General features: G+C 35.9%; 1 protein-coding gene across 1 annotated transcript in view; it reads right to left on the bottom strand.

Moving 5' to 3' along the window:
* LOC131687102 (uncharacterized) overlaps positions 1–22,138 on the bottom strand; it is a 129,479-nt gene that overhangs the window by 14,064 nt on the left and 93,277 nt on the right. Inside the window, exons 3-5 of the mRNA XM_058971143.1 lie at positions 4,577–4,758; positions 4,287–4,404; positions 3,910–3,981 (exon numbers count right to left, since the gene is read on the bottom strand). Coding sequence (XP_058827126.1) covers positions 3,910–3,981; positions 4,287–4,404; positions 4,577–4,758 — 372 coding nt within the window. The remainder of the gene's footprint in view (positions 1–3,909; positions 3,982–4,286; positions 4,405–4,576; positions 4,759–22,138) is intronic.

The following is a 22,138-nucleotide window of genomic DNA, read 5'->3' as shown; positions in this document are numbered from 1 at the left end:
CTTAGATATAGCCTCGCAATGTTTTCTGACTTTTTATTGAAGTTCCCCTTAAGGGGGTCTGACTGCGCATTTTATTTTTGTATTTTTCGGATCCCAAGATAAGAAATATATGCCCAAGAAAGGATTTACTCGAATTCAACTTGGTTCGTCTGCTAGAGCCCATCAAACTACCAACTATCAATTTTCATATGAAGCTGATAAAATCGGGGGTAGATAAAATCGGATCTCCATTTTCAATAGAACAATAAATAGGCGACAACGGATAATCCTCAAACAACAAGCTATAACTTTTAAAGTATTCGAACTATGTATGTGATGTCTTCAGTAAAGTTATTCGCAAAAGTAAGAGCTACAAATTAGCTGAAGGCATCATCTCAATACAATCAATTCCAAAAATATCTCACTCGTAGGGGGATTAATCAATAAAATCACTATACAAAAAGGGTATATTGTATACTTTAAATTCTCCGAAGATACTATTGACCTTAGCGACCTAAATTAGCCGTTTTGGCGTTAATAATACATTAATTGTTTTGGGTCTTATTTCTGGTTATGGGAAATGATAAAAATCTTTCTTCCGTATTGAAAGTTGGAGAGAGAATGGGCAAAAATCGAAAACGAAAAAAGCAGTTTTCTTCCACACCGTGTGTTAGATCTTCATTAAAATCAATCAGCTTATGTAGAATGTTGTTACAGTACTGCTGATTGATTTTTATAAAGATCTAACACACGGTGTGGGAGAAAACTGTTTTTTTCGTTTTCGATTTTTGCCCATTCTCTCTCCAAACTTAATGTTATATGGGTCATTCCACGCGAAGTGATCAAAAAAAGATACAAACTTGAAATCGACCTTCACGGAATTGAACAAAATTTGGAGGAATTGTTCATCTAGGACCAATATATAAAAACCCAAATTTTTGTGTCAATTGAACCACCCTTCGGGTCATGGGAGCACCCCCCGTTTTGGCAAATTGCCAAAACCCTTGATTTTCTTTTGATCATATCTCCGGTTCTATTTACTCTAGAATCAAACCACAAGATGGCTTTTGAAGAAAATTGTTCAAGGAGTCTAGAAAAAATATTTTTTGCCGACAGTGTTGCCAACTATGCAATTTTTTCAGTTAAATATTAAAAGTTAATTTTTCTCTCAATACGTATATTTTGATTTTGAAAATTTTAATGCCATCGCGTTCCTCAGACATTTTTACATAAAAAAACACTTATCATCCCAATATAATTGGGATGATAAGTGTTTTTTATGTAAAAATAAATTTAATATTTAAATTTAATATTTTACTGAAAAAATTGCATAGTTGGCAACACTGTCGGCAAAAATAATATTTTTTATAGACTCCTTGAACAATTTTCTTCAAAAGCCATCTCGTGGTTTGATTCTAGAGTAAATAGATATATGATATGATCAAAAGAAAATCAAGGGTTTTGGCAATTTGCCAAAACGGGCGGTGCTCCCATGACCCGAGGGGTGCTTCAATTGTCACAAAAATTTGGGTTTTTATATATTGGCCCTAGATGAACAATTCCTCTAAATTTTGTTCAAATCCGTGGAGGTCGATTACAGGTGCCTTGATCACTTCGCATGGAATGACCCATATATCTCTTTCGATAGAACTCCGATTTCAACAATCTATAGCTCGTTCAAAAGGTATTCGTATTAGCATTTTAAAAATATATAAATTATACCATTACGTCGTCAACTTCGGCCGTAAATTTAAAAAAAAAAAACTGAGAAAAGCGCAATTTTGGCACCTTCAAACATTCATATCTTGGAAACTTAACATCAGCATCAAAAACCGTTTAAAAGCGTTCTGTCTGGGTGATAGGTCTTTCATTTAAAATTGGTTTGGATAAGATCGATTCAGCCATTGCTGAGAAACACGAATGAGTTTGTCCGTTACATACACACACACAGACATTGTCCAAAATTGTCGAGCTGAGTCGATTGGTATATAAAAGTCGGCCCTCCGGGCCTCGGAAAGAATTTTGAAAGGTTGAGCGAATTGTATACAATTCATTATATAGAAATGTAAAACGGAAAATTAATTTAATTTTTTGTTTCCATTTGTTTGTTGTGTTACGAAAATTCTTGGCAGAAACACCTTAGCCGCTTTGTTATCTAAGGACTGATGGGCAGGTAAATCAGAACAAAAGTACTGGTAAACCCCTACATACAAACCAAACATGTATTTGATACAAACGAAGAGAGATACAACATAGACAGTGGACACATTCAGAAGAACTACTCAAAAATGCATGTTCTACATCTTTAATGAAGACACATCATTTCTATTTCGCTCCATTGAAAAAGGTTGACGGTTGAAAAGGTTTTCGAGCCGACTGAACGCACCATTTTTCGCAAATCGACTGATGGTAAGTGTGACCACTTTTCACCACAGTGGACCTATGTTCCATCCCAGCTAAGATCATTGAGATTATTCGAAGACTACATGGCCTGTGCTAAGCCAAAGACGACCAAGCGCCATTTTGAGGTGCATCCAATATAACAATATAACAATATAACAATATAATCCAATATAACACTAAAAACTCCAATATCTATTTTTGATGAGGAACTAAAATAGCAAACGAATACTAGTTAGTGTTCTTTAACTTTATATGTGAATGGTAAGTTTTCGAAAAAATAATTTTGGCATGAAAATTACAAGAAAAAATTATGGCGCTCAGTTCAGTTTGGCTTAACGAAGACTGGCAAGTCTGTCCAGAATTTGGTGACAGGAATAGCAGCGCCTCTTCTGGGTAAAGGTAGTACTTTCCATAGTGATGCATGCACTTACTTTTACGTTGAGATTCCTATTTTCGTAAAACAGAGCCGCTGTAAACTCTACCGCCTCTCATTTATATAAGAGAAGGAAAGAGATGTCAGTCTTTTTGATATGTTGTCTTCGGATTATCTGAGGTGAAATATCTGTGGTTACGTCTGATTTCGGAAGGAAGTAGCCGTTAGTCACGGTTCACATAGTGGAGTCACCTCTCTGGCATTGGTGACAGGCATTCAGTGCGGACAGGAGCCGACGGATAAGAAATATGAAAAACGAAAAGGTGCGTGTAAATCGATTACCGATTCACCACCTCGTGCTTATTGGGTCCCGTGCTGAACTGACTCATACATCGCTTCGTTAAAAGTTTATCACAAGATGTAGAAAGGAAAGGTATCTTTCTGAATCTAATAATTAGTAGCAATCTGTTGTATACAACGCAATCTAACGGTGAAAGTGCGAGCAAGGTGACGTTTTCCATAAAAATTGTTGAACGATCCCTGCAAAATTCAAGCACGTCAGCTCTACTCTTATTCGAGTAGGTTCATTAAGATGCCGATATTTCTGGTGGGACTTGGAATCGACTCAGTCCTGGATCAAAATTTTGTTGTTTTCTAGTTAGCCTAATGTGCAAACTTAGGCTCAATATTGAATATTGAATTGAAGATGAAAAATGAACTTTATCTGACGGAAGTCGTTTACTCCCAGTTTTATCATATGAGAAATGCAGTACCAATATAGTTCATGAATTTTTCCGAAGCAAACAAATATTTATTATGCATAACATCAGTGACATTTAGGGGAGAAGTTTTATCACAATCTTATAAAGGTGGAGGGAGGTTTTGGAACAACAAAAAATTGCTGTTTTTTCATTCAATTTTGCCAGCATATTGAATAACCAAATACAGTATTCTAAATTCTCAGTAAAAAACGAAATAAGCAGAGTTCAAATGCCTATGAGCTCTCAAAAAAGCAATGCCAAATATATAATGAGATAATTGCACTACCATATGTTTTTACTTGTTTGCTTTTCCTTATTTTCCCACAGACAACTGCTGATTCAACTATCTGGTTTACCCACTACAAGAAAAATTAATACCGGTTCCGAACTCACCTTGTCATCCGATTTAATACTCTTAGTAGGGATTTTGGCAATGATTCGTTTCGCAACGTTGCAAAGTCGCCTCTGTATGGAAAAAATGAAACAAGAAACAAATCAAAATTGAATCAGAAATGCTGCAATCAATCTCTGAAAACGTGAGAATTAACCGGGCAACATCTGCTCCGGCTAGCTACTATCAGTTTTATTCCAGACGAACCGGCGATGAGAAATTCAATCAATCAACAGCCTAGCACTCGAAGCAGGCTTGGCGCATTGCAGAACAACAGCCGCCACGTCACGACTGTCATTGGACAGTAATTAAATCTTGTGAACGTACATACGTATTTACCGCAGGCACACAAACAGCTGTTTCCGCCATTGACTCTTACCGATTGTTTATCTTTGGTTTGCAAATACCGAAACCGTTGCACGTAGTAGAACACCAGCCACACCAGCGAGATGATCATCAGCACTATGAACGAGATGGATACGAACAGCACCGAAGTTCTGTGTTGAGGGAATAGAAACAGGAGAGAGGCAGGGAAAAAAGAGCGAAAGTTAGGTAACGGTTCACAATCAATGATGCAATCGTAAGCGTTCGATCTCACCACAGACCAATTCTTGCAGACGGGCGGACATGCTGCAATACAAACCATACCCGAAAAATATCTCTTCTCACCTATTGATGTTGGCCAGCGATCGGTAGTGACGGCTTCCTTCGATTATCGCCATCGTCACCTCGTAGTTTTGCCGCTCCATAATGTCTATCAGTTCGTGACCTTTAGCTTTGGTCGTGAAAACGGCAGTTATGTTACCTGAAATTAGAACGAGAGAAAGCAGATAATTAAATTTAAGCTTAATTATTTTAATTCAACTAACAAATCGCAGTACATTGTTATCCGTTTCGGGACGCGTCGCGGCGCTTCACGCCACAAGAAACGCCGAAACGTGACAAGTGGCTTCTGCATTCCTCTAGCAAAGTTGTTTACGGTCGCGCATTGTTTGCGGTAACGGACGAGCAAGTGTCCGGTCGAATGTGGATAAGAAGCCGGTTTGCTAATGCCTCATTAATAAAAAGTGTGAAACGCAATAGAGTGCTTGTTTAGTTGGAAGGTGTGCCGCCCGGTATTGATTTTTATCATTTTCATACAGTTTTGGAGTGGTTTTAGAAATATTCTAATAAGAAAAACAATCAAGTATTGTTTAGTTTTTTAGGCGGGAGGGTCCGAGGGGGTACAGCGATAATCAACAGTACACCCTACTTTCAAATCTCTTAATTGCGCAGAGAAATAGTTATTAACATATATTAACTATTCGAAAGAACGCAGAATAATGTATAAATGATGACATGTTTCACCGAAGTAAACGAGAGGTTAAAGGCGTGGCCTAGAACTTCAAACACAGACAAACACACGCCAGTGTTATGATTTGCAAGGTAAACTTTTCAAAGTCAGATATATTTACCCTGGTGGTCTACGGGCGGTAGCGGTCATTACAGCGGGGCCAACAGTTACACACATCATCGCTCGCTTGACTTAGCTATAGACTAGCCAAACTTACAACAGTTATTCAAATTTATGCAAACTACTCAGAAGCAGGTGAAACAATACGGCACGACTCTACTGCAGCCAAGGTAATTGTTTGTTTTCGTTGTTTTCTTTTTTCGCTTATTTTACCGCTTCAACAATCCATGCAGAAGGGTCTGTTTATTTACTGACAAGCTAGTTTTCAGGCGGACAGCAGAATTGTAGAGTATATCATCCTGTTTCCGGCAGAGCTTTGCATTGATTCAATGAAGTAGAAATAATGACTATATGTCGTTTTGACTCTCTAGTTTTTAAGTTAAAATTAACGTGTCGATTTTTCTCATCAGTACATGGCCGTTGACTTGACTACCATGTACACGTTTAATCTAAAAAGCAACACTACTTGTGTTTACAAACAAACAACGATTGGCAATGGATGTCTCCTTTGCACAAAAATTTCGAATGCTGATGAGATCCCGGTGAGAAATCATTCTAACTCTAGTTTGTCACGGTTCAGCTCAAGAAAAAATATACCATCGAACAGCTAGCAGGCAACTCGTATGTGTTAATATATATGAAAGAGCTCCTTGCTACGCATATAATTCTTCTACAAAGTCGTAATAATTTGTTGCCCTGACTGCTTCTCAGCTAGTAGTTTATCCGGTTGACGGAGACTCTGTACACCGCGCAAAAGACAAGTTTAATGTGGCGTGGCAGTTGTGGTGTGTTTCAGCACGAAAACAACTCATCGGTCAATGGCCATAGACAGCCGCAACTGAACCGCGAAAGAGGTAAACTGTCTTGTTGAAGGTGGCTGTTCAGCTTGGGAGGGGGCGGGTATATTGTTTGTGTTTTGAAGAGTTATTTAGAATGAGCTCAATAATAGATGCGATCTGTTTACCTCGAGGGATCGGGGGAAAATCCTTGTTCGCTATGTAGCAATTTTGTACAGATTGGAATTTTTGCACAGGAGATGAAAATGTCGGATGGGTAGGGTCAGGGACTTAAAAAGAAAAAAGTAGAAAACAATTAGAGCTGTTAATTAACATATATTGATGTTAAATATAGTTGTTAACAATGATACTGCCCCCACCTACTGTTTAAATAATTTTGTATCGGTACTTTTTATCGAACAATTGTTTTTACGTGTGTGTAATGTTCGATAAAAAAATTAACAAATGTGTGCTGAGGCTCTTTATTGTTTTTAATAAATTACAATGGCAATGCTTAATAATAGAGTTTTTAGATTGCCTCTAACAATTCAATTGCTAGGAGTCTTTGAACATTGTTTGTGTAATAAATTATAAAACCTCTCAAATTAAATGGAAATTAAAAACTTTTCAAGTGAATGGTTATTCGTAATGTATATTCGAGTGCTGAATTGAATTGCGTAATTAGAATTTGTATACGGGATCTAGTTCTCAAATTATGCACTATAAATGATATATATATTTTTTGGATATTCTTTTGATATAGAGATCAGTTTTGATTGTTTAGTTATTTATGTGAACTCTATACCTTAGTTTATCAGCTTCAATAAATTGCTAAATAGCGGAGTTATGAAATTATAATGTATATTGCTGAAATAATTATTTAGCAAAAGAATAATTGGTCTCTAGGTCCGTGCATAAATGTTCTCCTTTAAAAAAGAGCCGTCTGAAAATGGTTCAAAGTCCTACGGTCAGACAGAAAAAAGATTCTTATGATGGAATACCGCGTCTACCTACCCGTCCACAAAGCAGAGATAAATGGCGTAGTCACCGATTCAAATTTGACATTCTTGAAACTGCAGAAGCACGGAGTTCGCATTTCCAATAAAGATTTTAGATTGAATTCAGGATGAGAAACAAATGATGGATCCAAATCCTATGTCCACTCAGAATCGTATCGTATCACTTCCACCAGTTTTGCTTTGAGAAAGTTCGTCTTTTTGTTCGCTTTTTTGTTACGCGGATCATGAATTGTACTAAATGCAAGTAATTGGACAACATAGGGATGATTTGGTATACGAACTCATTTTGACATTTATTACAAAATGAGGAGAGGAGGACTTGAGAATTAGAAAAGAGTGCAATGTCCTAATGTTCAAAAAAGTATTACCGAGCTGCACGAAACTTGTATCCTGATTAAATCATGAACCACGACGAATGATCCCAACCAAACATTCGAGTGTAATGCCATGTATTTTGCCTGAGCTAGTTTGGTAGAAACACAAGTAGTTTCACGAATACGAGTGTCTTAATTCAATATTTCAGGATCTTTATCATGATTTTCACAAAAGGCTTTCTTCACAAAATCATTTTTCACAAATTAATTAACAGATTTTTTCTGTGATGTTTGCCAGTTCGATAAAACTTTTGATGTCTTTCGACCAATGAAAACACGCAAAGAAACAAATACGAAAACTCAATTCGTTTTCGGAAAAAATCCTTTTGAGCATTAACATATTCATAGAATTAATTTGTATTCTACTTCATTACAGTTATGTCTCTGTTATTACCCACACTATCTTTTTCATCTCAATTCGTCCAAATGAGGTATATTTGATATCAGCATTAAAGATAATAGTTTGATGTCCAAATACTGAAATATTCAAATATTATTTTCATAGTTTGCAAATGGAAAAGAGTACACTCGAAAGCCTTTTGCTAAAAATGAAGTTTTCCATGTCCTACAGAGTTACAATATTATTTTTGTTAGAAGCTGTTGGAATTATTAAACACATTTGTTTTGATCAAAATAGGGTTTTCTCTCGCAGTGCCAGAAGCTGTTCAATGTTTACCTCCCGATGCTTAATATAATTCTTCAAAAATATTTACGATAGCCAAATTGCTGGGGAAGCGACCATGACAGGCTAAATTGATAGGATTTTTCAGTTTTCAATGTAATATTTCATGACAACAAAGATGTATCAGTCTACCTTCTGATCTCGCACAAAGCAGAAGCAAAAAAAAATCACTATGCTGTAGGCACCAGTGAGCCAAACCAGCGCGCTTTGTTCTATATCCAGTGCACAAACAGTATTGTATCGTTGGCCCCGACTGAGCAGTAGAATGAATCAACGAAAGGAAACAAAAGCTACGGATTAAAATAATCTCGATCGACTTCAAGAAAGCTCGTGTTAAACCCACAGTTCAAGAGCTTAATCTTGCGGAAGTTGTGTACATTCAGCTACACCATGTCAAAAATTGTGTTTTGATTACGTTTAGAAGTTAAGCAAGACAGAAAATTGCATTGCAAAGAACAACATGCAACACGAGGACGAATTTTATAACATCAGAATCAAGATCCCCGTAAGAGGGGAAGGGAGGGGGGGGGGGTTTCTTCTCTAATCTTCCGGCCATCACATCATATGATTTGGTATTCTTAGTATGTATAATAAACATAACGATGTGACACAAGGTGCTAAAAGCGCAATAAAATCCTGTCAATCCTATTTTGCATTGGATTGTCTGCTCTAAAGATTTCACTAAGGGACCGTTCATATACGATGTCGAATATTGTTAGAGTAGAGCGTAATGATTTAGCAAAATAAAAACTGAAAATAAATTTGAGACGTACTAGTTGAGCGGGAGTAATTAAACTGACAACAAGTTTCAATGTGCTTGAAGGGGAATGGTATTTTAGATTATTTCCTTTTTTGTTGACATTGTTTATGAATGGACCCCAATCAAACAATATTCCACAACGAATATCACTTAACGTCGATATAAGAGCAGTGGGATCAAGGCCAAGTTCCCTCCGGTTCGTGCTAAACTGAGAAGCAACATCTATTTAGGCACCGAGAACAGACTCCAGCGTAAACGTAAAAGTTGAGAAAAAAATTTACGGTGCATCCAAAAAAAATTGTGATAGTTCTACCGTTGTTCCATTTAGTGCGTGAGTTTTACTGAATTGACAGTGGACCACACAATTGATGCCCAAGTGACTATCACAATTATATTCAAATAGCAAAACAAGTAGTTTAAACTTGTTTGTTCGACACCTGGGTGTCTGTTATCAGTGATTTAACTGTAACATATTAATATTCCTAATTGAATCGAATAAGCAGATAGTATAGCCGACGGGAGAGGCATTTAACAAGGTTAGGAAAACTAGGAGTGAAGACGAGAGGACGTCTGATGAGGAGGATCACACCTAACAATATCCACTATATCAAACAAGCATAGTGATGTTACAACAGAATAATTCAACCTGATGCAACAATCATTTAAGCAATCATTAATAAAGGGCGAACACGAAATTATTGCGCCACTTTCAACAGGGCATAACTTTTTTACCATTGGGTAAAAATCAACCAAATTTTGCACACTTTCTCATTGATGTGTATTGTTTACATGCTGTCGTGTTTTTCGATTCAACGAAAATGGAGGTGAACCAACGCGAGTCGAGAGAACAAATTCTTTCCAAACACCTGAAATTTCCTGACCTGTCGCACCGGCAGTTGGGAAAAATGTTGAACATTCACCATTCAACCGTCTCCAGAGTGTTGAAGCGGTTCCAGGAGCGGTTGACGTTGGACCACGGCAAAGGAGCTGGAAGAAAACCGGGACCGGAGAACAAAAAGACGGAGGGAAAGGTGAAGCGGATGATTAACGCAAATCCCAACGTCTCAAGCCGTGATTTGGCTAAAAAGATCGGCATGTCGCAGAGCTACGTCCAGAATGCAAAGAAGAGAGCTGGACTACATACATACAAGGTACAGAACTTCCCAAACCGCGATGAGCGGCAACAATCAACGGCTAAAACTCGGAATAGCAAGAAGACAGTCAAAGACGAGAAGGACATGTTAAGAAAATGGAAAAAAACTGAGAAACTGGTACCGGATGACACTGTAAAGACTTTGATGGAGAGCATCAAGCGAAAATGCGTTCAATTTTACACTCAAGGCTCCATCGATTAACTTTTCTTTTGATTTTTTAAGTAAATATATGTATAAAACTACCCTAAAATTTTGGTTTGATTTTAAACATTATAAGAAAATTGGCATGACATTTTCGGTGTCGCAATAATTTCGTGTTCGCCCTTTAGAACCGCGTGCGTGCGAAAGTATTTTCTTTGTCTGCTAGTTGGACCAGTTCGTTTTTTTTTGTTTACTGTTTATACCATATGTGAAAAACTTAATTCTAGATAAATCGTTCAGTTCATACCTTTGTAGGGTTATGAGTATCATCATTGTCATCAAAATGAACACCTTCAACCCTGGAGATTTAATTTTCATGGTAAGGGCTTCATACTACGGTATTAGAATCCACCAATGAGCGTACAAGCGAGTACAATGACTTTAAAAATAAAGTGGGTTACAAAACTTCTTCGTAATTTTAAATATGCATCAATCACTTATATTGTTTTTGATTTCAATCATTTTATTCGGATTTTTAATTAAAAATTCAGTTGACAGTTGATCTACAAAATGTTATCAAAATTTTGGGTGTCTTTCGGACAAATTGACCCAAAACCCTAACGTCTCGTAATTTTCAAGACACAAACAAATTCCCATTGAAATAATAAAACTGTTTCCTTTGAAAAGAATGTAACTATAATTTGCCGTTCGCTTATCTAAAGTTATAGCTTTTATTGTATTTTCCACCATATTTCCCCATAGTGGCAATAAGAATCTTCTATCGAAGTAAACGGGAGTCAACAATTGTCCAACAATTGGTTTCTTTTTCACCAAAAACCAGCGAAAAATTGTTCACGTGAAAACGTTAAAGCGCAGTGCAATGTGTCTTCTGGGATGTTTTATAATGATCCAAGACCCTCATTTTATTGATATAGTTATAGTGATTAATCCACATAGAAGTTGCTACATTTTTTTTTAATCATGAGAAACAAGATTAAATCTTCAGAAATATTAAAGAACTTGTTTTAGCGAACATCTTTAGGGGAGAGTGGGTACACTTGATCCCACTATTATTTTTTCTCTCATCACTTTTCAATGAAATAAAAATTTTAATCGCAAGATTCGCAATTTTGTAGTCAATTTGAATTGTAAGAGCTATGAATAATATGTAAATCCGAATACTATGCTCTGTCAGTAATATGAACAATTTTGAAAATCATGTCAAAATGAAGTTTTTGTGCTATGGCTAAAGGAACAAGGCACACTAGAACTAATAGCCACGAATGTTCAGCTAATCACCTGTCCTGACAAATGAATTAATTAGACTACCTTTTTAGATGTACGACAAACTTTAATCACAGTAGAAGGTCAAGACAAGTATTTGCGGTAAATCAGTGCTGTTTAAATGGCTGTTCTAACCATCAGTAACTTATATCATAATTTGTTCAGGGTAAAAACATTTTAGTCCAATTAATAGTGCCAGGCACTTTATAAAAATGACGTTTTTCTATTTCTATACATTTCAAAAGTGTTTGAGAGAGCTAATGATAGGGATCAAGTGTATCCAGTGTTACAGGGATCAAAGATACCCATTGTATGAGGTGAACAAAATTTATGTTTTGTATGTGTTGTGAATCTTTTTTTTTCGACAAACGTTTCTTTTTCCTAGACAAAAGCCCTTAGAACGTAATCGTACTTGAAAATATTCATATATAATCAGTTCGCCGATCTCATACAAACGTTTAAAAAAATTGTAAAAAGATCTTTGAGATGGATATCAACACATATTTTCTAAAATATTGTACAACTATTCCAAACCAAATGTTTTACATTAGATTTGTTTATAAAACATCATAAACGACAAAATATTTCATTTTCTTTTTATATTGTTGTAACTTTTGACGTATAGATTGTGAGATATGGCCAGGGAATCAAATTTCCCCAAGGATCAAGTGTCCTCACTCTCCCCTACTGAAGACCAAATATCTCTATTTATAGTACACTCGAAGTTATTGACCTTTGTTTGTGAATGCCACCTTGAACACGTTATCAAAATTACTATTTAAAAAAAGTTATATTAATGAATTGGCTTTAAAGGGATCATCTACAAACAACCAGAAATAATCTTGAAGAAATTAAATCAGCATCAGAAATTATCATCAGCAAAGTTGTTGGCAAAAGCTTTGCCGAAGACTTAATTTTAATATATACACTTACAAGAAAGTTGGTAAAAATATCTCACTTTTAAGGAGATTAATCATTAAAATTACAACATCATATGAAGGGGTTTGTAATGTCCACAAATTCCTCCGAAGACGTCATTGATCCAAATTTAACGATTTAGGCGTAATTAAGAGATCATTTGGCATTTGGGCTTAATTCGACATTTGTCACAAAATGAGGGGAGGTTGGGGATGAGTTGAGAACTGTAAAAGATTGCAACGCCTCAAGTGCATTTTATTATTATATGCATAGTGCGTTAACTGTGACATTCCACTAAGTTTCTCGAAAACTTGTTTGAAATTGTGGAAGTTTTTTCCTTCATTTCCTGTGTAAAAATTTGAAAAAGTTATTATATTCTCGAATTGCCATCATTAAAACATATGCTAGTATTTCGACTACGACATATAGTCTTCTTCAGTATTCAATAAAAAAAATTTAATTGTAAATCCACCAAGAATCCAACAGCACCAGCCACTCTCGCTGTGGAGAGTAAGCCGAACAAGCATTGCTTTCAACAGCTAACAAAAAGTTAAATAGAAAAAAATGCTTAATAGTATGTGAAAGTACTAGTTTCAGAAAGTAGCGGAATTCGCGAAGAATATATTGTATAGATTTACCGATGAATTTGAATAAATTCATTCGTAAGCTCACGAAAAGTTTAGCTCAACTTGTAACATAGCTCTTAACTTTATTCGCATTTGAACTCGGTGGCGGTTAGACATGGAATGAAACATAAAATGTTTCGCTTGAGAATGAGCATATCTTGAGAGCACTTAGCTGGTCGAGAAATATTGTGGTTTGATAGTGTGCATGAAGCCAAAACGAAATGTAACCAGAGCAAGATGTGAAGTGTTGCAAAAATGAGACGAGGCGATCATGATACAATTGTATGCGAGTCCGCACAAAGTTTTTATACTATTTTATGAAATTTAGTGGATTGTATAATTGTAATTTCAACGTTTCGCACAAAATCCGAGATACTTAGTTAAAACAATTTGACCGCCGAGAAAAATGAATCTAAGCCAAAGAAATGGATAAGCCCTGCTTACAATTCTAAATATATTACAAAGAAAAAAGGGTGTACTACAAACTTTAAAATTATGCTTCTTTACACCGTACCCGGAGAACAATAAGTTATACCCGAAGAGCCGAAGATTACCTCTAAAAACTAGAGTCCCTTGGCCAAACCCGGAGTGGTGGCCAACTTAAATAAAAGAACACAAACAAAACTACACAGAAAAAAATATTTTGTAATTTTAAGTTTATTTTCATGCACATATTTGGAGCATGAATGTAAATGTAAAATTAAGTTCCACCACAAATACACACGACTCACAGTGATCACCTTCCATACAAAAGTCGGACAAAACCTCAAAAGTGGCCCGCATTTGATGAAAACTTCACATTAGGGTAATTTTGTGACGCTGAATTCATATTTGATGTTTATTTTTTTGTTTTTAAAATCCTCAAAATTTTAGCACTTAGGGTGGTTCGAAAATTCAACATTTACGAATATAAAGTGCACTATTTCCGAAAATTCATTTTCAAAAAATTGGGTGCGGTGAATTTTTTAGCAGAATGCACATTTTTTCAATTGTTGATAATGATATGACACATCTATAAATTATATTGCTTACCCTGGGTAGTTAAAGGCTACAATGCATCTCCTTCAGACGTATCATGAAAAATCACCTTTTATCATACCTCGGGGCAGAAAGGGGCAAAACAAGATATTCATTTTCGGAAAGTACACTAATTTTCAAGTATAATGAACAACAAGCGATCTTTCCGAACCGTTTCAAAAAAAAGTACAGCCACTTTGAACATTATAACTTTGAACTATTGCTTGATTTATTATTTGTTGTTCATGCCTGAGCAAGAAGAAAGGCTTGTATCGACTAAATCGAATAGCAGCTATAAGTCCAGTGAATAACCTTTCAAATGAAATCAGTTTGTCCCCAATCGGAATCTTAACTAAAAAGATATATTCATTTGAATAACTTAGGTTTGAAAAGAGTTTTCCTCAGAATTCATCATCTATTTCACCTTTGAAGTTCTGTAAAAAATTGAACTCTCGTCTTCGGGACTTAATATTTTGAGAAGACTCTATTTAATCTGTTAAGAAATAGATAAAAATGTTAAATCACGAAAATTCTAAAATAAATTTTTGAGGTTTTGTCCGGCTAGGCGACACTGTGCGACTTGTCGTGCTTTCTTCAACGAATTTTATTATAATATTACACGTGGATTGAAAATTACAGTTTCTTTAAACGGAAACCAATGCACTTCAATGTATTTTTACTCGAATACTGCTGTAAAATGAATGACATGTAATATTACACGAATGAAAGTGTAAAATTGTATGCTGTTTGATGCTCCAATTGATTTTAATGTAATTTTCAACCAAATTTTTGATTCAATCGTTGTATGTTTACATTCGTATTGATTTACATGTCGTTTAAATTTCATTATTTTTATGTGTGTAGAAAATCATTTATGTTCTGAGTACCAGTAAAATAATTTTATCAGCCCAATATCTATTCCGCAGACGAAAAATGTATTGCACTAACTTTACTTTGCTTGTCGATGTTAGAATAAACAAATTTTTCTCAGCTGAAGAGCCTTCGATTTTTTTTTTCGCAAGAAAAAAGACTGCAATTCAGAGCAATCCATCAAACCGGTACCGGGAAAAGCTTTCGCCCGCAACCGGCAAGTATGCTCCACCACATCTGCAACTTGTTTTTTTTTTCTTCGGTGGAATATCACTTAAAATAAACAAAAAAGTATCAACATATCACGTGAGCAGCTAGATGCAAAAAATAGCATTTTTAGCAGAAGGCTTCTAACGAAGAAATAAAAGCAAAAACTGCGGGCGCCAAACTGCCGGCACCGCGCTCAGTCGGCGGACATCTGCACAAACTGTGGTCTCCCCCGTCCCTGATGGGAGTGCTGGAAATGTTTAAAACAACACCCAGCGACATGGCGATAGGGGCCTTCACCTCGGCAAACAAGGCTTCATTGTTGTCATTGTTTTGGTAATTTTGCAACCAATTCGTGACTTTTGAAGGAAGATTTCAATGGAAAATTGGAACGGCTAGATGGTGCATGTTTTTCTAGGTTATGGCAACTTTTGGCAAAGAATCAAATTTTTTCGCGCGGTGTGGGAAGCTTGACCCAATTTTTGCGCTTACATAAAATGCCAGTAAAACGGTTCGTTAGAATTTCGTCACTAGTAATCGGCATGGGACATCAGCGGAACGTTGAATGGAAAAGTTATTATCACATTAAGTAACGTGCAAACGCATTCAACTGATCCTTGCCGGATAGCTAGCACGTGATGTAGATATTCCGTTTCGTTCATTTCGTTCTATCCGCAGCCACAGCTGACGTAACTATTGTTTCGTAAGATGCGGACAAATCGTGATGGGCGCTTTAAAATAAACAATAAAATTTTATTGCGCCTTGTAACGTTAATCTGTTACAGATTAAAACAAGTAAAATGTAGAGCACGAAAATATAGACATAGGGTGATGAGCCTATTTTCACCATACTAAGCAAGGTGCCTTACTAATTCGGTAATTTCTTGCCTTACAATCAATGGAATGCGTAAAAATTGACATCAACCGTTTTGCTTCGTTGTTAAGAACCAATATAATAACACAAATGTGTTGAAAACAGTAAAATTCTCGTGCTTGAGCACAATGAAAACTCGAATCGAGTGCCCCTATTATTGCGCTACCATTTGACTCAATGCGTTGAACAAAGATGGCAGACACTGCTCTAACCAACGGATTCAAATGGGTAGGGTGATAATAGAAACATGGCGCAAATAGGCTCATCACCCTATTTAGGAGAAAAAATATCCGCAATTTAAAGATGAATCGAGTTTCTATCAAATAAGTTCCTCAATAGTATTAGTCAGTCGGCACTATTTAAGCTTTTGTACGTCGTCGTCAATCCGGCGCGCACTCGATTTCACGATTCTTTTGTACCGACCAGCTTCAATGTGCTCATAATTGTATCATGATTTCTACTCTCAGCCCAACTATAGTTTTGCGTCATTCGTGTACCGAGAAGCCCATTTTGTATGCCAACAAAAGCCCAGCAATTTATTGCGCTATTAGACCCGACAATCGTGGAGCGATCGCTGTTCGACTGTTTGGTGATTGTCAGCGTACCAACCAGGGCTTGGGTCCGGAATCTAGATCAGTGGTTCCGATAATGACCGTTGGCAATATGCCTTCGTTGCTGAATTATGCAACCGTAAAGATCGACTGGAATGTTTCGTGTAGGTATGATCGCGGCGTAAATTAAGGTCGTGACCGGTATTATAGTTCAACTTCGTGGCGTTTTCTAACTGTTTGAACAATTGATTTACTAGATTCTGAAATACTACTCCTGTTTATTGTGACAATATTGACAATGTCAAAATTTGTTAGAAAAACCGACTCAAGCTCCTTAGCAGTAAGACATATATCACTGTTTAATCATTTACTGGTTTGCAGAACATATGCAAAGTAGTCACCTAACTAAAGCTGGAAGCTGGACTGAGGCTTTATTCACCTTGGACTCGAAACTCCAAGGTGAATAAAGCCTCAGTTCATCTGTATAAATTATACTAAATCAATGAAACCAACGAAATTAAAAACATCAATATGCAAAAATTAATATCAAATTCAAGAAATAATAATAAACAAATCATTCTTTGTATAAATCAAATAAATAAAACGAATAAATCGAATTAGTTCAGCTCATTGAATGAAAAATTAGACAACATTAAAATAAATATAGAATTGATAGAATAAATTCATTTGAGTAAAATTAACATATTGGATGGAATGAAGAAAATGAATGACTGAAAAAATAGTAAAATAATAATGGTAAATAATTAGTAAAATGAAGAAACTAAATAAAAAGTATTAAATACATTAATAAAATATATGAAATGAAAAGAGTAACATAAAATAAGTTAAATAAATGATATGAATAACATGCATTGAATAGATGAACCCAAAACCCAAAGAATGAAATGAATACAAAAAGTAAATGAAAAGACGACAAATAAACAAAATGAGTAAAAAGAATATTGAATGGAATAAATACTGAATACTGAATGGAAATGTAAATGAACAAAACGATTTTGACGAATTTGAGAACCATTGTCTCAGAAAATTCTGAAATGTTTGTGAAAATATCATTGTTTGAAGAATGGCTAATTAATAGACAATTCACTTTCTAGTGTTCCATTCTTTTTTTGTGTTCAGCTTTTCGGTTTTGTTCTCCCTGCCTTGACTGCGTCGTTCAAGGTTATTTGGTTATTCTACTTTATTGATAGACGTTAATTAGTTATCAGGAGACTGGAACGTTCAAGTTATTTTGGAATTAAAAGATGTCCTTTTGACCATTGATTTCTGAAAACGTTTTATGTCAAATTGCCAACGCATTATGGGAATGTTTAATACGAACTGGTTACTAAAAATATTTTGCCTCATATTATCACACAGAAGTTTTTTTTTAATTCATAATAATGAAAGACACTAATAGGGGATTTTTGAATATGACAAAATTAATGAACACTTACGTTTAAGACTTTTGTACTGAATAGAATTTTCAGGTCCATTACTTGAACGCGTATTTGGAAGTAGTAAACTGAGATAACTGACGTCACGCGTGCTTTTAAGCACCTAAAACGGAAAGTAACAGAAAAGGAGAGCGAGAATGCGATTCGAGAATGGAACAAGTAGATATTTTAAAGTATTCATTTACATTGAAGTAAATAGAAGCGACTGTGAAGTGTCTCTTCCCAGTTATCCTTATAGCCTACAAATTGTTTGTTTCTGATCTCGGTCCGGAGATATGGATTAACGAGTCCTATATAAACCAGTACCATGAAAAAGAAATGGTTCAAGTATGGTAGAGAGTATCCCTACACACTTAAAAACGGCTTTCGATTATTTTTTAAGCATTAATTTTTTTTCCAAATTAATGTTTTAGTCTTATTGCTTATGGCAACAATATAATCAGGTCAACTGTTTGTATATTCTATTCTATTATTCTATTCTAACCCTTACACAGCCAGTATTGAAAAGCATCCTGGAAAACACTGCAGATATTCTTTAGTGTGTTTCTTGTCAACATTAATATTTGAAGCATATTATGTGTAATATGTCGCAAATATTAAAACGGCCAGGCCTACTGTGCAGAGTTTTGTTTAAAGATGTTTCAAAATTATACGGCAATTAAATTATTCATTTAATGAATAACCTAACTAACGGATCATTTTGAATCTTGAAAGAGAAAGAAACGACAACCGTACCAACCGTTTCAGTGTAAAGGGGATATGATAAATCGTTGGGAGTGACTAGGTTGAGAAGATTAATGTCACTCCTTTGGTTCTTTGGGATGCGACAGAGATATTTACACCTTGTCTTGGCTAATGAGCATAGGTTATAGCGCCTTTACTCGCTTTTAATCAGGTCAACTGTCTGTATAATACAGAAACTCTGATTGTAATCTTCTCAAATTTACCTGGAAAGTATGAATTCAAACGAAATGTATACTGAATTATCATCCGACTCGCTACTAATTATGACTGCCATTGAAACTTCTATTGTAGTGTTCTCAGCATAGGGCAAATATAAGAAATTGAAACCTTCGCTATAAGTTAGAATACACATTATACCTACATCCCCCATCGAGATATCAGAGGTTCTTAGGGAGACTTTATTTCCCGGATAATAATTTATGGATATTTTTGGACGTTATTTTTCAAAAAGGAACATACCGATAGTACGAGGAGTTAAAAAACGCACTTGGAATGTCTCATTTCAAATTTTTTATTCTCGGCATCTATATTTTTCAGTTAAGTACATATTTTTCTGAGATACCCAAACCCTTAAATCTAGTATAAATAAATTTAATGCTAGATTTAATGATATGGGTATCGCAGAAAAATAGGTAACTCAATTGAATAATATGGATGCTAAGCTCAGTATAGAACTGAATTAAATTAGAGTTGATGTAATTTTTGATATTTAACACATGCCTTAACCTCATAGTGCAACGTTTCGAATAGATATCTCTTCATCTTCGGGGGAAAACAGGGTTTTAACTGAAATTAGTTATACTATGTGTCCATTTTCTAAGGACTACAAATATTTTCTTTGCCCCCTTCTGGGCACATTAAATATGTTTCCGTAAATGGCACTGCTCTACACTAAAAGGCAAAAAAAACTATTTATAGGGAAACAGCCAACAAAAATTAGTTTTGTCTTCCTAAATCTACATAATTACGCCGCGCACATCAAATTAGATTTAACTTTAGCAAATATTTCAGATTAGTAGAACATCTTATGACACACAGAGGCAGATTCAGGGAGAGGGCCCAGGGGGTCATGATCATCCTTCCCCCTTTATTCGCCTGCTGATTTTTTTTACTTAATTTCAATTTTGAATTAGTATAAAACTCAAAAACACTTTAAACCAAATTCACTGACTTTTATTAAGGTTGAACAGAGAATGGGCAGAAATCGAAAACGAAAAAAGCAGTTTTTTCCACACCGTGTGTTAGATCTTCATAAAAATCAATCAGTAGTACTGTAACAATATTCTACATAAGCTGATTGATTTTTATGAAGATCTAACACACGGTGTGGAAAAAAACTGCTTTTTTCGTTTTCAATTTTTGCCCATTCTCTGTCCAACCTTAAATGAGGCTATTACGTATTACGCATTATACAAAGTTAGTTTCAAAATCCAAATTTCAGAACACCACCCCCTCCCCCCTCCGTAATTGTTTTCTGGATCCACCTCTGATGACACAACTTAAAAATATATGTTGAGAAATTGGAAGATGGTGTATTTCGTGGTAACTGCCACGAACACAAAGAGAAAATGTGGAGGTGAGACATGTAAGGAATGGTAACTGTGGTTAGGGCCGAAGCATTATTTTTGTGTAATATGCGATATTTTGATTTCATGCATCCTTACTATAAATGATGCAATTGTTATTTTTGTTCAATCAGAGGGGGAAGTCTACTAACGCACTGTTTCATAATATTGTCTACAATATTGAAAAAGCTTTTTCACAAAAACAATCAAGTTTAGGGGTTTCTCTCGATTATGCAATCGCTCTGAAAAACGTCAACCTAATCTCGGACCGGAGGGCCGAGTGTCATGTCCCATTCGACTCAGTTCGTCGAGATCGGCAAAAGTCTGTATGTGTGTGTGTATGTGTGTGTGTGTATGTGTGTATGTGTCAAATAATGTCACTCATTTTTCTCATGGCTGGACCGATTTGCCCAAATTTAGTCTCAAATGAAAGGTGCAACCTTCCCATCGGCTGCTTTTGAATTTTGGATCGATCGGAATTCTGGTTCCGGAATTACGGGTTTAAGAGTGCGGCCACACAGAAATTCCCATATAAACTATAGGAAAAATTAAAAATAGAATTTTTATTTTTGATGCTAAATGTCTTTGAGGTGCATAAAACGTCGAGATTTGATGCAGACTCGAAAAAAAAATTTGACGACAATTCACTTTTTTGGATTTTGGCACATTTTTGCCTTTCTCATAGAGAAAGGTTATGCAATCACTCTGAAAAACGTCAACCTAATCCCGGAGGGCCAAAATTTTTTTTGACTAGCATAAAGTTTCTGGATTTTAACAGGGGCGTAGGTGATGGTATAGGGAGAGGGGTTACCCCCCCCCCCATCTACTGTTCACTCCCCTCCCTTTAAAATCACCTTACATCAGTTACTATATCACAAAGCATACCAAATTAAGCTGAGGAGTCGTTTGTTCGTGGGACTTTCGCTCTCCTCACACACGCATCCCCGCATGACAAAATGAGTTAGCAAACAGATAACATTGATCTAATGCTGATTAGGATAATGAAGTATGTTATTTTTTTTTCTTTCAAGTGTTTCACTGTCGACACGTACCTCATCAAGTTCGTGGCTGGCATGCCATTGTGTATAAGTGCAAAGTGTACTAAGAATGTAATGGACATTTCCACAATTATGTTGAACATAAACAGCCTCCGAGCCATAGTTTAGAGAAATGAGAAAGGCATAATTGCACCGCTAGGTGGATTAAAACAGCTTTTTTATTAAGGGAAACTTTGCCATTGCGACCACTATTCAGGTTATCTTTTGTGGCTGCCCCTGTTACAAATCTCTACATATTACAAATTGACCGAATCCAATGTAGTTGTAAGCGAGTTGTTTGTTTGTCCACATGTGATAGTACATTATTAATGTAGCTAAGGTTCCGTTTGGAACAGGTATGCCATACCTCGTCAGGTGCCATAAGATGTATTCCGTAGAATCACTCACAAGTATAGTACTGCACAATGGCAGAGAATATGTACCGAGCTCTCTGGCTCGTAGTTACAGAATCGACAAATGTCATTGTGACTTTTGCCATTCAGATTCAGATGATATTTAGCAGGACAATTAGGGTGGGGCATTGTTATATGGAAAAACGTAATCATAGCCACATCAACCGAGCACAGCACTTTTTTGGTTCCTTTTAGGGTCCCAAACAACTGTGCAAAATTTGGGGTCGATTGGTGTTGACTCGGCGTAGCGCATTGCGTTTGAAATTTGTATGGAGATTAGTATGGGAAAACCTACATTTTTGCATTTTT

Source organism: Topomyia yanbarensis, chromosome 3, assembly GCF_030247195.1.
Source record: "Topomyia yanbarensis strain Yona2022 chromosome 3, ASM3024719v1, whole genome shotgun sequence".
In the NCBI taxonomy this organism is placed as follows: domain Eukaryota; kingdom Metazoa; phylum Arthropoda; class Insecta; order Diptera; family Culicidae; genus Topomyia; species Topomyia yanbarensis.
The sequence above is the reverse complement of the archived record's forward strand: the minus strand, read 5'-3'. Positions and strand labels throughout refer to the sequence as shown.